This window comes from Chiloscyllium punctatum, chromosome 1 (genome assembly GCF_047496795.1).
Source record: "Chiloscyllium punctatum isolate Juve2018m chromosome 1, sChiPun1.3, whole genome shotgun sequence".
NCBI classification, from domain to species: Eukaryota; Metazoa; Chordata; class Chondrichthyes; order Orectolobiformes; family Hemiscylliidae; genus Chiloscyllium; species Chiloscyllium punctatum.
The window spans coordinates 57,449,713-57,464,349 of record NC_092739.1 but is presented as its reverse complement, the minus strand read 5'-3'; the positions used below and the strand labels follow the sequence as shown (position 1 = coordinate 57,464,349).

The following is a 14,637-nucleotide window of genomic DNA, read 5'->3' as shown; positions in this document are numbered from 1 at the left end:
CTTTTAACCACATCCTATTTATGCTACCTCTCAATCCCTTTACTATCATGTACTTCAGTTTAGCAATGAGCCTTTTGTGGAGCACATTGTCAAATGCTTTTGGAAAATGCATATCCAAAACATCCACAGAATTTACTTTGTCAATAAACTACTTCTTACTTAAATAACTCAGCTTTTTTTTTATTAAATGGTACGCTGATTTATCGCATTTTGAGGAGACTTATTACATTGGCAACCTGCTAGTCTTCATCTTTAAATTTCAAACTCAATAATATTCATAAAATTGAACAAAGCGCCTATTATTTCCTATCTTACCACCCACAACATATTCAAATGTGCAACAATAGGGTTTACTGCCTCTTGCATCATTGCTTTTTTTTCTAAATTCGTGTTAATATAATATCAAGTTATTACTAAAAGAGTATACACTGAACTGAATAAACAGACTTCATAAATACTGCAAATTTGTGGGCAGATGGAGATGAGGGATGAGATGGAAAGATAATGGCTTTTTACAAGACTTCGTGGCATAATGGTAATTTCTGCTTTTATGAGTTTGAACAGTGGTGTGGTGTAACAAAATTGCCAGAAGAATATTTTTCAATTTTATTTTCATATTAACAAAGAGAAGTTGCTGATTTGCTCAGCAAAATGCTTGCTTTCTAGGTAAAATCTTACCTACCAGCTCAGAAAGGTCTTTTACTGGCAAAGGAATGCTGATTAAGCCCCAGCTACTGCGCAGACCAGTTGGATCACCACCATCATAATTTGGATTCCGAAGATTAATTAGCACCTGAAAGGCCAATAACGAACTAGGGATGAAATCACAGCTTTACATATAATACATACTCTTTTGTTGCACTTATTTTCTTCCAACAAGTGCAAAATTGACCGAACTACAATTATTCAAGTTCCTGAAGGTTTTTGAGGCTTCAATTAATAACTTATAGAAAGATTGACTGCTGCAGAAATATTTATATTTTTCTTTCTTTGCCAAATAAGAGTCAGAGTCTTAGAGTTGCCCATGCCGTCCAATTTTCACAATTTAAACCAGTCCCATTTGCCTGCATTTGGTCCATATCTCTCCATACGTATCCCATCCATGTACCTGTCTAATATTTCTTAAATGGTAAAATTATACTCACTTCCACCACTACCTCTGGCAGCCCATTTCAGAGACTCACCACCCTCGATGTGAAAAAATTGCTCCTCCACTCTCTTTTGTATCTCTTGCTGCTCACCTTTAACCTATGCCCTCCAGTTTTAGACTCCCCTACAATGGGGAAAATTATCAGCTATCTGCCCTATCAATGCCTCTCAAGATTTTATATACCTCTATAAGATCACCTCTCAGTCTCCTACACTCCAGTGAGAAAAGTCCTGGCCAATCCAACCTCTCCTTATAACTCGTACCTTCCAGTCAAGGTAGGATCCGAGTAAATCTTTTCTCTACTCTTTCTAGTTTAATAATATCCTTTCTATAGTAGGGCAAACAAAAATGCACGCAGAACTCCAAATGTGGCCTCATCAACATCTTGTACAGCTACAAGAAGACATCCAAATCAATGCTCTAACCAATAAAAGCTAGCATGCCAAAAGTCTTCTTTGCTGCCCTGTCTACTTGTGACTCCATTTACAAGGAGCTATGAACCTATACCTGTAGATATCTTTGTTCTATATCAATCCCCAGGGCCCTTCCATTGACTGGATAAGTCCTGCCCTGGTTTGCCTTGCCAAAATGCAACACTTTGCACTTATCTAAATTAAACTCCATCTGCCATTCCTCAGCCCACTGGTCCAGTTGCATCTCGCTGCATTCCCAGATAACCATCTCCACTGCCCACTATATCACCAATCTTGATGTCATCCGCAAACTTACTAACCGTATCTCCTAAATTCTCATCAAAACCATTTATATAAATGACAAGTAACAGTGGACTCGGCACCAATCCCTGTGGCACACTGTTGGTCACAGGCCTCCAATCTTAACAACAACCCTCTACGACCATCCTGTTTTCTACTGTCAAGCCAATTTTGTATCCAATTGGCCAACTCTCCCTGGATCCCATGACAAATAACTTTAGTCAACAAACTACCATGCAGTACATTGTCAAAGACCTTCCTAAAGTCAATACAGGCAATGTCTACTGTACTGCCCTCATCTACCTCCTTGGTCACCCCTTCAAAAAGCTCAATCAAATTCATGAGACATAATTTCCCACCGCAAAGTCATGATGACTATTGCAATGAGTCCTGGTCTCTCCAAATGCCTGTAGATCCTGTTTCTCAGAATCCCCTCAAACAACTTAGCCACCATGGACATCAGGCTCACCGGTCTGTCGTTTTCAGGTACCTTTGGGCTTCCTTAAAGAATGGCACAACGTTAGCCACCCTCCAATCTTCACCCATGGCTATAGATGACACAAATATCTCTTCTAGGGGCCCAACAATCTGCTCCCTAGCCTCCCACAATGTCCTGGGATACACTTCATCAGGCTCCAGAGATTTATCTACTTTTACTCTTCTTAAACAAAAGTACAAATTTATGTTTTTTTTTAATAATGCTTGGTCAACATGTTAAACAGATGCATAGTTAGGATAAAAAATGTTGATTCATTTATTATATTCAGGAATGTATTAATACTAAGGAACACATAACTATCTGGCCATAGCAAAATAACTTTTCATAAAAGTAATCTCAAAAACAATTAACTGCACTACCTTCTTGAGAGATCTTAAACAACTTACTTTTTGAATTATTTTACCCTAAATACACACCATTCTATCATCTGAAGCTTGACTGTGGAGTCATTGAGTAATTGCATATTTAAAGAAAACAAAGTTTGTCTGGAGGCACAGAAATATCACATTGTACTTTCAAGTAGTTCTCCTGGAACTGTATGCAAATCAAGTTGTACATACATGTAGGGTTATCATGTTGCACTTTCCAGTGATCACAGATACAGGTCCACTAGGGTTCAGAATTGTTCAACTCCTTTTAATACAGTTGGTGGGTGTGTCCCTCAAATCAGGGCTGGGGAGAACAGAAAATATATTGGTCTGGAATTTGCAGTAGGAGAAAAAGAAACCCACCCTGACACAGAAGTGAACCTGCGCAGTTACTGCCTTTGCTGTTCGAATTCATGTATTGCTGGACATTGGAGTGCATCTGGGAAAATTAACAAACAGTGAAATTCACAACTAATCTAGGAGGAACCTGTTTGGGAGAGGTCACAGCACAGAAACAGGTAAGCGGATATTTTAAGCGTGGCCTTAAAGTAAGTCTGCAGTAGTGAGTAGAGAGGATTCTTTCTTGATTATATGTTTTATTGAAATTTTCTCTTAATTAAACTTAAAATATAAGCCATAAGTATTAATTTAACCTGGAGCAGTGATTTTAGAGGAATAAGACAGTGCTATTTTCTGGGTTTCTGGATTGAAAGAAGCAAAAATGGCCATTAGTAGAGTGATACGCTCTTCTTGTCGGATGTTGGAGTTTAGGGAGAGTTTACGGGCTACTCAGGGTTATACCTACAATAAATGCCGTTGGTTGCAAATCCAATCAGATCAAATGGATCGGTTGGAGAGGCAATGAGGAATTGACAACAGCAAGGGGATATGATGGATGGCAGTTATAGGAAGAGGGAAAAGTCGCAGATACAGTCACATAGTTGGTTTAATGCCAGGAAAACTAAGAGAGGTAAGCAGTTAGTGCAGAACTCTTCTGTGGCTATCCTCATTTCAAACAAGTATGCTGTTTTGGAAAATGTAGGGGGTGATGGATTCTCAGGGGAACGAAGCACAAACAGCCTGGTTTCTGGTATTGAAACTGGCTCTAACGCAATGAGGGGTACGTCAGGTTCCAAGAAATTGACTGTGTTAGGGAACTCTCTAGTCCGGGTACAGAGAGACGTTTCTGTGGCCAGCAGCAAAAGATCAGAATGGTGTGTTGTTTCCCTGGTGCCAGGATCAAGGATATCTCAGAGAGGGTGCAGAATGTTCTCAAGGGGAAGAGGGGCAGCAGGAGGTCATTGTCCAAATGGAAACCAACGACATAGGAAGGGAAAAGGTTGAGATTCTGGAAGGAGATTACAGAGAGTTACGCAGGAATTTAAAAAGGAGGTCCTCAAGAATAGTAATATCTGGATCACTCCCGCTGCTACAAGATAGTGAGGCAGGAATAGGAGGATAGAGCAGATGAATGCATGGCTGAGGAGCTGGTGTATGGGAGAAGGATTCACATTTTTGGATCATTGGAAGCTGTTTTGGGGTAGACGTGACCTGTACAAGGAGGACGGATTGCACCCAAGTTGAAACGGGACTAATATACTTGTAGGGAGATTAGCTAGAGCCGTTCGGGAGGATTTAAACTTGTAATGGGGGGGTGGGACCAAGGGAGATAGTCAGGAAAGAGATCAATCTGAGACTGGTACAGCTGAGAACAAAGGAGTGAGACAGTCAGCTCAGGCAAGGACAAAGCAGAGAACAAGGTAGAGCTGATAAATTAAACTGCATTTATTTCAGGGATGGAAAGCTGAGGGATGGACAGGATTGGCAGCTTAAGGTTCCAGTATACAAATGCTACAGGAAGGACAGATGGGAGGCAAGAGAGGAGGGGGAGTGGCATATTTGATTAGGAATAGCATTACAGCTGTACTAAGGGAGCATATTCCCGAAATACATCCAGGGAAGTTACTTGGATTGAATTGAGAAATAAGAAAGGGATGATCACCTTATTGGGATTGTATTATAGACCCTCAGAGGGAAATTGAGAAACAAACTTGTAAGGAGATCTCAGCTATCTGTAAGAATAATAGGGTAGTTATGGTAGGGGATTTTAACTTTCCAAACATCAACTGGGACTGCCATGGTGTTAAGGGTTTAGATGGAGAGGAATTTGTTAATGTGTACAAGAAAATTTTCTGATTCAGTATGTGGATGTACCTACTAGAGAAGTTGCAAAACTTGACCTACTCTTGGGGAAACAAGGCAGGACAGGTGACTGAGGTGTCAGTGGGGGAGCACTTTGGGGCCAGCGACCATAATTCTATTATTTTTAAAATAGTGTTGGATAAGGATAAACGAGATCTAAAAGTTGAAGTTCTAAATTGGAGAAAGGCTAATTTTGACAGTATTAAGCAAGAACTTTCAAAAGCTGATTGGGGGCAGAAGTTCGCAGGTAAAGTGATGGTTAGAAAATGGGAAGCCTTCAGAAATAAGATAATGAGAATCCAGAGAAACTATATGCCTGTTAGGGAGAAAGGAAAGGCTAGGAGGTACAGGGAATGCTGGATGACTAAAGAAATTGAGGGATTGGTTAATAAAAAGAAGGAAGCATACGTCAGGTATAGACAGGATAGATCGAGTGAATCCTTAGAAGAGTATAAAGGCATTAGGAGTATACTTAAAAGGGAAATCAGGAGGGCAAAAAGGGGACATGAGATAGCTTTGGCAAATAGAGTTAAGGAGAATCCAAAGGTTTTTACAAATACATCAAGGACAAAAGGATAACTAGGGAGAGAATAGGGCCCCTCAAAGATCAGCAAGGCGGCCTTTGTGTGGAGCCGCAGAAAATGGGGGAGATACTAAACGAGTAATTTGCAGCAGTATTTACTGTGGAAAAGGACATGAAAAATATAGAATGTAAGGAAATAGATGGTGACATCTTGAAAAATATCCATATTACAGAGGAGAAAGTGCTGGATGTCTTGAAACGCAAAAAGTAGATAAATCCCCAGGACCTGATCAGGTGTCCCCTGGAACTCTGTGGGAAGCTAGGGAAGCGATTGCTGGGCCCCTTGCTGAGATATTTGTATCATCGATAGTCACAGGTGAGGTGGCAAAGACTGGAGGTTGGCTAACATGGTGCCACTGTTTAAGAAAGGTGGTAAGGACAAACCAGGGAATTATAGACCAGAGAGCATGATTTTGGTGGTGGGCAAGTTGTTGGAGGGAATCCTGAGGGACAGGATGTACATGGATTTGGAAAGACAAGGACTGATTAGGGATAGTCAACATGGCTTTGTGCGTGGGAAATCATGTCTCACAAACTTGATTCAGTTTTTTGAGGTAGTAACAAAGAGGATTAATGAGAACAGAGTGATAGATGTGATCTATATGGACTTAAATAAGGCATTCAACAAGGTTCCCCATGGGAGACTGATTAGCAAGGTTAGATCTCATGGAATACAGGGAGAACTAGCCAATTGGACACAGAACTGGCTCAAAGGTAGAAGACAGAGGGCGGTGGTGGAGGGTTGTTTTTCAGACTGGAGGTCTGTGACCAGTGGCATGCCACAAGCATCAGAGCTGGGTCCCCTACTTTTAATCATTTACATAAATGATTTGGATGTGAGCATAAGAGGTATAGTTAGTAAGTTTGCAGATGACACCAAAATTGGAGGTGTAGTGGACAGAGAAGAAGGTTACCTCAGATTACAACGGGATCTTGATCAGATGGGTCAATGGGCTGGGGAGTAGCAGATGGAATTTAACTTAGATAAATGCGAGGTGCTGCATTTTGGGAAAGCAAATCTTAGCAGGACGTAAACACTTAATGGTAAGGTCCTAAGGAGTGTTGCTGAACAAAGAGACCTTGGAGTGCAGGTTCATAGCTCCTTGAAAGTGGAGTTGCAGGTAGATAGGATAGTGAAGAAGGCATCTGGTATGCTTTCCTTTATTGGTCAGAGTATTGAGAACAAGAATTGGGAGGTCATGTTGCGGGTGTACAGGACATTGGTTAGGCCATCATAGAACATTGCGTGCAGTTCTGGTCTCCTTCGTATCGAAAAGGTGTTTCAAAACTTGAAAGGGTTCAGAAATGATTTACATGGATGTTGCCAGGGTTGGAGGATTTGAGCTATGGGGAGAGGTTGAATAAGCTAAGGCTGTTTTGCCTAATGAATCAGAGGCTGAGGGGGTGACCTCAGAGGTTTATAAAATCATGAGGAGCATGGATAGGATAAATAAACAATTTTTTTCCCTGGGGTGGGGGAGTCCAAAACTAGAAGGCATAGGTTTAGGATGAGAGCGGAAAGATATAAAAGAGACCTAAAGGGCAACTTTTTCAGGCAGAAGCTGGCACGTGTATGGAATAAGCTGCCAAAGGAAGTGATGAAGGCTAGCACAACAAAGAACACCATGTCACATGAATCGGCTAAGCAGGAGAACCATTGCAGCTCCCATTCTGGAACAAATAGATGTTGTTGCTATGTGAGCCAAAACAAGATCAAAGATCTGGTATAGGGTCAGAGCAATGATGCCAACTTAAAGCCAGTATGGGAGGGAACAATCTCTGTCTCATAAAGCAAGTGGGAGGACAAGTTAAATATTGAGGACAAACTTGTTCTTAAAGATGGACAGTACATGGTCCTGGTCCAGCACCGAATCAAGTGCGCTACGTGTTCAGCCACAGTTGAAGAGGGTGAAGACATGACTGCTCAGCTGGTTCAGTGCGCTACGTGTTTGATGTGGCAAGTCAACGACTCTGGTGTGTCTGGCTCGTATATGTGTGGAAAGTGTGCGCACATTCAGCAATTGACCGAGCATATTGCAGCACTGACGAAAGAACTCGAAGACCTTAGGCTCATCCGAGAGAACGAGATCTTTCTGGACAAGACCTTCAGTGATGTTATTACACCAATCATGCCAGAAGAGAGCAGAAGAGTGCAGACGATGAGGAAGGCAGAGAGGAGACAGGTGCAAGAGACGCCGGGAGAAGTACCTGTCAGGAACAAGTTGAAGCTTTTGGAAACAGTAGAGTCTGATGACACTACCAGTTCGCAAGGCGGCCATGTTTGTCAATCAAAAGTTGCCGCAGAAGCAGAGCGGAAGAGTCGGACATCACATAGAGCCGTGGTAATAGGGGACTCCATCGTGAGAGGAACTGACCGGGGTTTTTGTGGCAGCAGACGGGATTTAAGGATGGTGTGTTGCTTTCCTGGTGCTAGAGTGAAAGACATCGCGGACAGAGTGCAGGACATCCTCAAGGACGAGGGTGAAGAGCCCGAGGTGGTGGTACACGTCGGCACAAATGATGTCGGGAAGAAGAGGAGGAACATACTACAGCGAGACTTCGCAGAACTAGGAAGTAGGCTAAAAAGCAGGACGTCCAAGGTGGTTATCTCCAGTTTGCTTCCAGTTCCTCGGGCTAGTGTGGCCAGAAACCGGGAGATAATGGACTTGAACGTGTGGTTGGGGAACTGGTGCAGGAAGCAAGGTTTCAAGTTCTTGGATCACTGGGGTATATTTTATGGTAACCATAAATTCTACAAGAGAGATGGCTTGCACCTTAATAGAACAGGGATCGGCATTCTGGCAGGCAGGTTTTCTGCTGCAACACCGCTACATTTAAACTAAGTAGCGGGGGGGAGGGGACAAGCTGGATGTTTAAAAAGGAAATTGAAGGGGTAGTTAGAACAAGAGAAGTCAAGAAAGACAACTGTATCAAGGAGGCAGAAAACTGGAAAAGGCATCATGCTGTAAAGTTGAGTGAAATAAGGGTTAAGGGGAAGGGTGAGAGCAGTAACAAATTAAAAATTCTATATATGAATGCACGAAGCATTAGACACAAGGTGGATGAGCTTGAGGCTCTTTTGGAAATTGGCAGATACGATATTGTGGGGATAACTGAGACGTGGCTTCATGGGGACAGGGCCTGGGAAATGAATATTCAAGGCTACATGTGTTATCGTAAGGATAGACTGACGGGCAGAGGGGGTGGGGTGGCCTTGTTGGTAAGGGAGGATATTCAGTCCCTTGCGAGGGCGGACCTAGAGTCAGGGGATGTAGACTCAGTGTGGATAGAGCTTCGAAACACTAAGGGTAAAAAGACCCTCATGGGAGTCATCTACAGGCCCCCAAACAGTAGTCTGGATGTTGGAGGTAAGTTGAATCAGGAGCTGAAATTGGCTTGTCGCAAAGATGTTACTACAGTTGTTATGGGGGATTTTAACATGCAGGTAGACTGGGTGAATCAGGATGGTATCGGGCCTCAAGAAAGAGACTTTGTGGAGTGCCTCAGAGATGGATTTTTAGAGCAGCTGGTGCTGGAGCCGACCAGGGATAAGGCGATTCTGGATCTGGTATTGTGTAACGAACCAGAATTGGTCAGTGACCTCGAAGTGAAGGAGCCATTGGGAAGTAGTGACCATAATACAATAAGCTTCAATCTGCAATTTGAGAGGGAGTGGGTACAATCTGAAGTGACAATATTTCAGTTGAATAAAGGGAAATATGGAGCTATGAGGGAGCAACTGGCCAAAGTTCAATGGTTTAATACCTTAACAGGGAAGACCGTGGAGGAACAATGGCGGATATTTCTGTGTATAATGCAGAAGATGCAGGATCAGTTCATTCCTAAAAGGAAGAAAGATCCCAGGAGGAGACATGGGCGGCCGTGGCTGACAAGGGAAGTAAAGAAACATATAAGGTTAAAAGAGAAAAAGTATAACTTAGCGAAGATAAGCGGGAAAACGGAGGACTGGGAAGCTTTTAAAGAACAACAGAGGATTAGTAAGAAGGAAATACGCAGAGAAAAAATGAGGTACGAAGGTAAACTGGCCAAGAATATAAAGGAGGATAGTAAAAGCTTTTTTAGGTATGTCCAAGGCAAAAAAATGGTTAGGACAAAAATTGGGCCCTTGAAGACAGAAGCAGGGGAATATATTACTGGGAACGAAGAAATGGCAGAGGAATTAAATGGGTACTTCAGATCTGTGTTCACTGGGGAAGACACAAGCAATCTCCCTGAGGTAACAGTGGCTGAACTTAAGGGAATTTCTATTTGCCAGGATTTGGTGTTGGAGAGACTGTTAGGTCTGAAGGTTGATAAGTCTCCGGGACCTGATGGCCTGCATCCCAGGGTACTGAAGGAGGTGGCTCGGGAAATCGTGGATGCGCTGGTGATTATTTTCCAGAGTTCAATAGAATCGGGGTTGGTTCCTGAGGATTGGAGGGCGGCTAATGTTGTGCCACTTTTTAAGAAGGGTGGGCGGGAGAAAGCAGGAAATTATAGACCAGTTAGTCTGACCTCAGTGGTGGGAAAGATGCTGGAGTCTATTATAAAGGATGAAATTACGGCACATCTGGATAATAGTAACAGGATAGGACAGAGTCAGCATGGATTTATGAAGGGGAAATCATGCTTGACTAATCTTCTTGAATTTTTTGAGGATGTAACTCGGAAGATGGACGAGGGAGATCCAGTGGATGTACTGTACCTGGACTTTCAGAAAGCTTTTGATAAAGTCCCACACAAGAGGTTAGTGAGTAAAATTAGGGCGCACGGGATTGGGGGCAAAGTACTAGATTGGATAGAGAATTGGTTGGCTAATAGGAAACAAAGGGTAGTGATTAACGGCTCCATTTCGAAATGGCAGGCAGTGACCAGTGGGGTACCGCAGGGATCCGTGCTGGGACCGCAGCTTTTTACAATATATGTAAATGATATAGAAGATGGTATCAGCAATAACATTAGCAAATTTGCTGATGACACAAAGCTAGGTGGTAGGGTGAAATGTGATGAGGATGTTAGGGGATTACAGGGTGACCTGGACAAGTTAGGTGAGTGGGCAGATGCATGGCAGATGCAGTTTAATGTGGATAAATGTCTGGTTATCCACTTTGGTGGCAAGAACAGGAAGGCAGATTACTACCTCAATGGTATCAAATTAGGTAAAGGGGCTGTTCAGAGAGATCTGGGTGTTCTTGTCCACCAGTCAATGAAGGCAAGCATGCAGGTACAGCAGGTCGTGAAGAAGGCTAATAGCATGCTGGCCTTCATAACAAGAGGGATTGAGTATAGAAGCAAAGAGGTGCTTCTGCAGCTGTACAGGGCCCTGGTGAGACCACACCTGGAGTACTGTGTACAGTTCTGGTCTCCAAATTTGAGGAAAGACATTCTGGCTATTGAGGGAGTGCAGCGTAGGTTCACGAGGTCAATTCCTGGAATGGCAGGATTGCCTTACACGGAAAGACTGAAGCGACTGGGCTTGTATACCCTTGAGTTTAGAAGACTGAGAGGGGATCTGATTGAAACGTATAGGCTTATGAAAGGACTGGACACTCTGGCAGGAGGGAACATATTTCCGTTGATGGGGGAGTGCCGAACCAGAGGACACAACTTAAAAATACGGGGTAGACCATTTAGGACAGAGATGAGGAGAAACTACTTCACCCAGAGAGTGGTGGCTGTGTGGAATGCTCTGCCCCAGAGGGCAGTGGAGGCCCAGTCTCTGGATTCTTTTAAGAAAGAATTGGATAGAGCTCTTAAAGATAGTGGAGTCAAGGGGTATGGAGATAAGGCTGGAACAGGATACTGATTAGGAATGATCAGCCATGATCATATTGAATGGCGGTGCAGGCTCGAAGGGCAGAATGGCCTACTCCTGCATCTATTGTCTATTGTCTATTGTCTATTGTCTAAGTGATTTATCAACATCACCGTGATATCTAGGGTCATCAAGGGACAGAAACTATGGCTGACAGAACTAAGGGATCATGCAGGTGGCCAGAAATAGGAGAAAACAAAAAAAATGCTAAAAATTGTGTCATCTACGCCCAGAACAATCCAGACAAGTATACTGATAAAGGAGTGTTAAGGCATACTCGGCCAGTAACAGGGCAGTGGACTGACTTCCAAGTAGACTACGTCAGCTTCCTACCACCATGTAGAGGCAGAAAGTATATCGTGGACAAGTGTGGCAAATAGTTATGAGGCATTTCCCACTTCAATGAACATTACTACAGTTACAGGAGACATCCTAATTCAACATGTTTTCACTAGATGGGATCAACACAGTATAGATTCAATTGAGGGAACCCATTTTAATGCCCAAATAACGCGGGAAGTGATGAATATATTTAGTATCAGCCATAACACCTTCCACCCTCAATCCAGCAGGATTGTAGAAAGGATAAGTTGGACCCTCAAAGGGACGCTGTGAAAGATTATCCAGAAAACAACTCAACCTGGAACATGGCTTTTAGCCTTTGTCCTTATAAGAAACTCACCCTCCAGTTCAACTTGATTCAACTCCTTATTCTAAGGATTGCATACCTAATGAGAGGTATTGAACTCTTAATACGACTGGACTTGACAGAGCCTGAATTTGAAGCCCTCTGCCATACAAAAACTCAACAAGTTCTAATAGAAAATATACAAAGCAGCAGCCATCAGAATGGCAAAATGGCAAAAAGCAGAGCAAGGTGTACTTTGATGGAAAGGTGAACCCTGTAGAGGCAGCGGGTGAGGTTACAAATTTATCAGCCAGGAACGTTCCTGTTCCCCAGATATTCAAGTTTCCACTCGATGGTTGACAAGGCCAGCCCACCTGTGTACAGAATTTTGCTAGATACAGGAAAAACTGGGCAGTACTACATTAATCAATTAAAGGCCTACTGAGTCCAAAGCAACAGCCACTAACTCCACATGCTTCCAGGGCAATTGGAGAAGAGGATCCTAACCAAAGTCCTGATCCAGATGCTAAACTAGTCAATAACCCAATCCAAATTCCAACAATTCGGATAGCACCGAATTACTAATGGGTAGAAGCACCAGGTAAAGTTTGATCTTCCTAGACCAGGATAGGGGTGAAATAGCAACAGAAATGCTGAACACAAGACTCTGTCAAGCAAGAAAGACAGTTTGATACAGGGGATGAAGCTTGGTGTAAGAATCACAGAAATCCCACATTGGTAAGAGACAGTCGACACTAAGTCAGGACCAGTGATGTATCAAGTTTAGATAGGTGCAGAATAAGCATGTGGACGATATGAAAGCCACAAAATCACAAACAGTGCATAAGCAAAATGTGCCCTGCCCCTCAGAACATTTAGAAATACGCTGGAATCTGTGGGTTCATACATCCCATCAAGTGTTGCCCAGTGCTTTGAATCAGAGATGGACATGACAGAAGTAGCCACCTCAACAATGTAAGAAGAGACTGAAATTCTACTGAGGTGCTCCTAGCACAAGAGGTGACCTCCTATGCATTATACATCACACGTAACAGATGCTAAATCAGAAAAACCTGACCCAGAAGGCTCCATGAGAAAGGACTGGCTTATGTCCATGGATTCAGAGGAGAGGGATATAATGATTGTAACAAGGTCAGCCAGATGAGTTCTCAGAATGGACCAGATTAACTGCCCAATCATGGAGCCCTAGCTGATACATAAGAAGACGGAGTGTCAGAGATGCTGACATTCTGGTACCTGACTCTGAATGAGGCAGTGCTAGAGTCAAGGACAGTTCATGTGTAAAGAAAGGGTGACTTGGTGACAGGCTACCGGCCTCTGTGGAGCTTTTTCACTGGCCTTACCAATTCAGGGCAGATGAGGCAAGGCTCGGTGCTCAGCAGCCCTTGAGTGAAAAGGATGGCGAGAGACAGAGTGCCCAGGTAAACACCCAATGAGACGCTCGCGCCCAGAGTTATGGTCAAGCCCTTTATAATGGTAGCAATTCCGAGTGTCTCTACATAACATGGTGGCTGAGCATGTCCGCGGCTGTCATGGTCTCCCGTTCACATGTCTGTCTGCCTGCCTAATTACCCACACACCCCCACCACCAGCGCCCCCCCCCCCCAATTTTGGATTAACAAATGTTAGGCCTGTGATGAGGCCTGACATAACCACAATTGACTGACAAAAGGGTAAATTGGAAAAATTCGGTCAAAGCAAAGTTTTGGGAAGAGGTAGCTGAGCACAAGCAAGACCACAATTAGAAAAAAGCACCCTAGGGAACATGGGGAGGAATCTAAACAATTCCACATTGATCCCCTGATGTCAAACACCCCATTGGTGTACATTATTGACTAGATTCCTCGATCATCAGAAGTGTTATTTGGACTAGAGTACACATATCCTGGATTATATGTGGTTTGTCCCACCAGAGGAAAATGAACAGGAGGATGGTCTTTTATGGGTCTACTCGAACACATCTATGGAGTTAGGGCATAACAAGCAGAGGGTTGTGTATAGGAAAACAAACAGGCACTCCAATTATTGCTGACTGAGCACCAACACCACAATTAACTAGTGTTTTTCTGCAAACAAAAATACAGAAATGGGTCATGGTCCTGACAAAAGTCTAGGATTTGGGCAACTATGCTTCAGAAAGTTTATTGGGGAACCTATCTCCCATACAAAATTCGAAATGGGCTCAAACCGGACACATTTGTCTAAGGAATACCCAGGATCTCAAAATGGGGTTTTAAAACACACAAGAAAAGCCCTATACTCCAACATACACCACAAATTAGTACAGATGGTGATAGATATATCCAGTATCCAGTTGCCAGAGTGGTGCCCTTCCTGACTTCAGAAATTATAATTGTATTTGACCCACTGGCTATTAGAATGAAAAATAGGAATTGACACGGGGGAGGCCAGATCCAATTCAGAGGGAAGAAGTAAAAGCAACATGCTGAATGATTTGGCAACAGCTAATGAAGCAGGAGCAGAAGTCAATACTTTCAATAATCTCAGATTTTTAACCCTGCAATTTAAACAAATCTTGGATAAAATTAATCTAGACAGTTGGCAACATGCCAAAGTGGAATTAAAGAAAAATCAAGCAGACTAATACCTGGTAATGCTACTAGAAGAGAAATCCAGGATCATAAATGAGAACATCAG

At 43.0% G+C, this 14,637-nt stretch overlaps 1 protein-coding gene across 4 annotated transcripts in view; it reads right to left on the bottom strand.

Annotated features, from left to right (window-relative positions):
• The window catches only part of tbc1d19 (TBC1 domain family, member 19), a 138,792-nt gene that overhangs the window by 95,591 nt on the left and 28,564 nt on the right, over positions 1-14,637 (bottom strand). For 3 of the 4 annotated variants that reach the window (XM_072566348.1, XM_072566269.1, XM_072566459.1), the window contains one exon: positions 683-793. The exons of the other annotated variant lie outside the window; for it this stretch is intronic. In XM_072566348.1, coding sequence (XP_072422449.1) covers positions 683-793 — 111 coding nt within the window. The remainder of the gene's footprint in view (positions 1-682; positions 794-14,637) is intronic. 4 annotated transcript variants of the gene reach the window in all.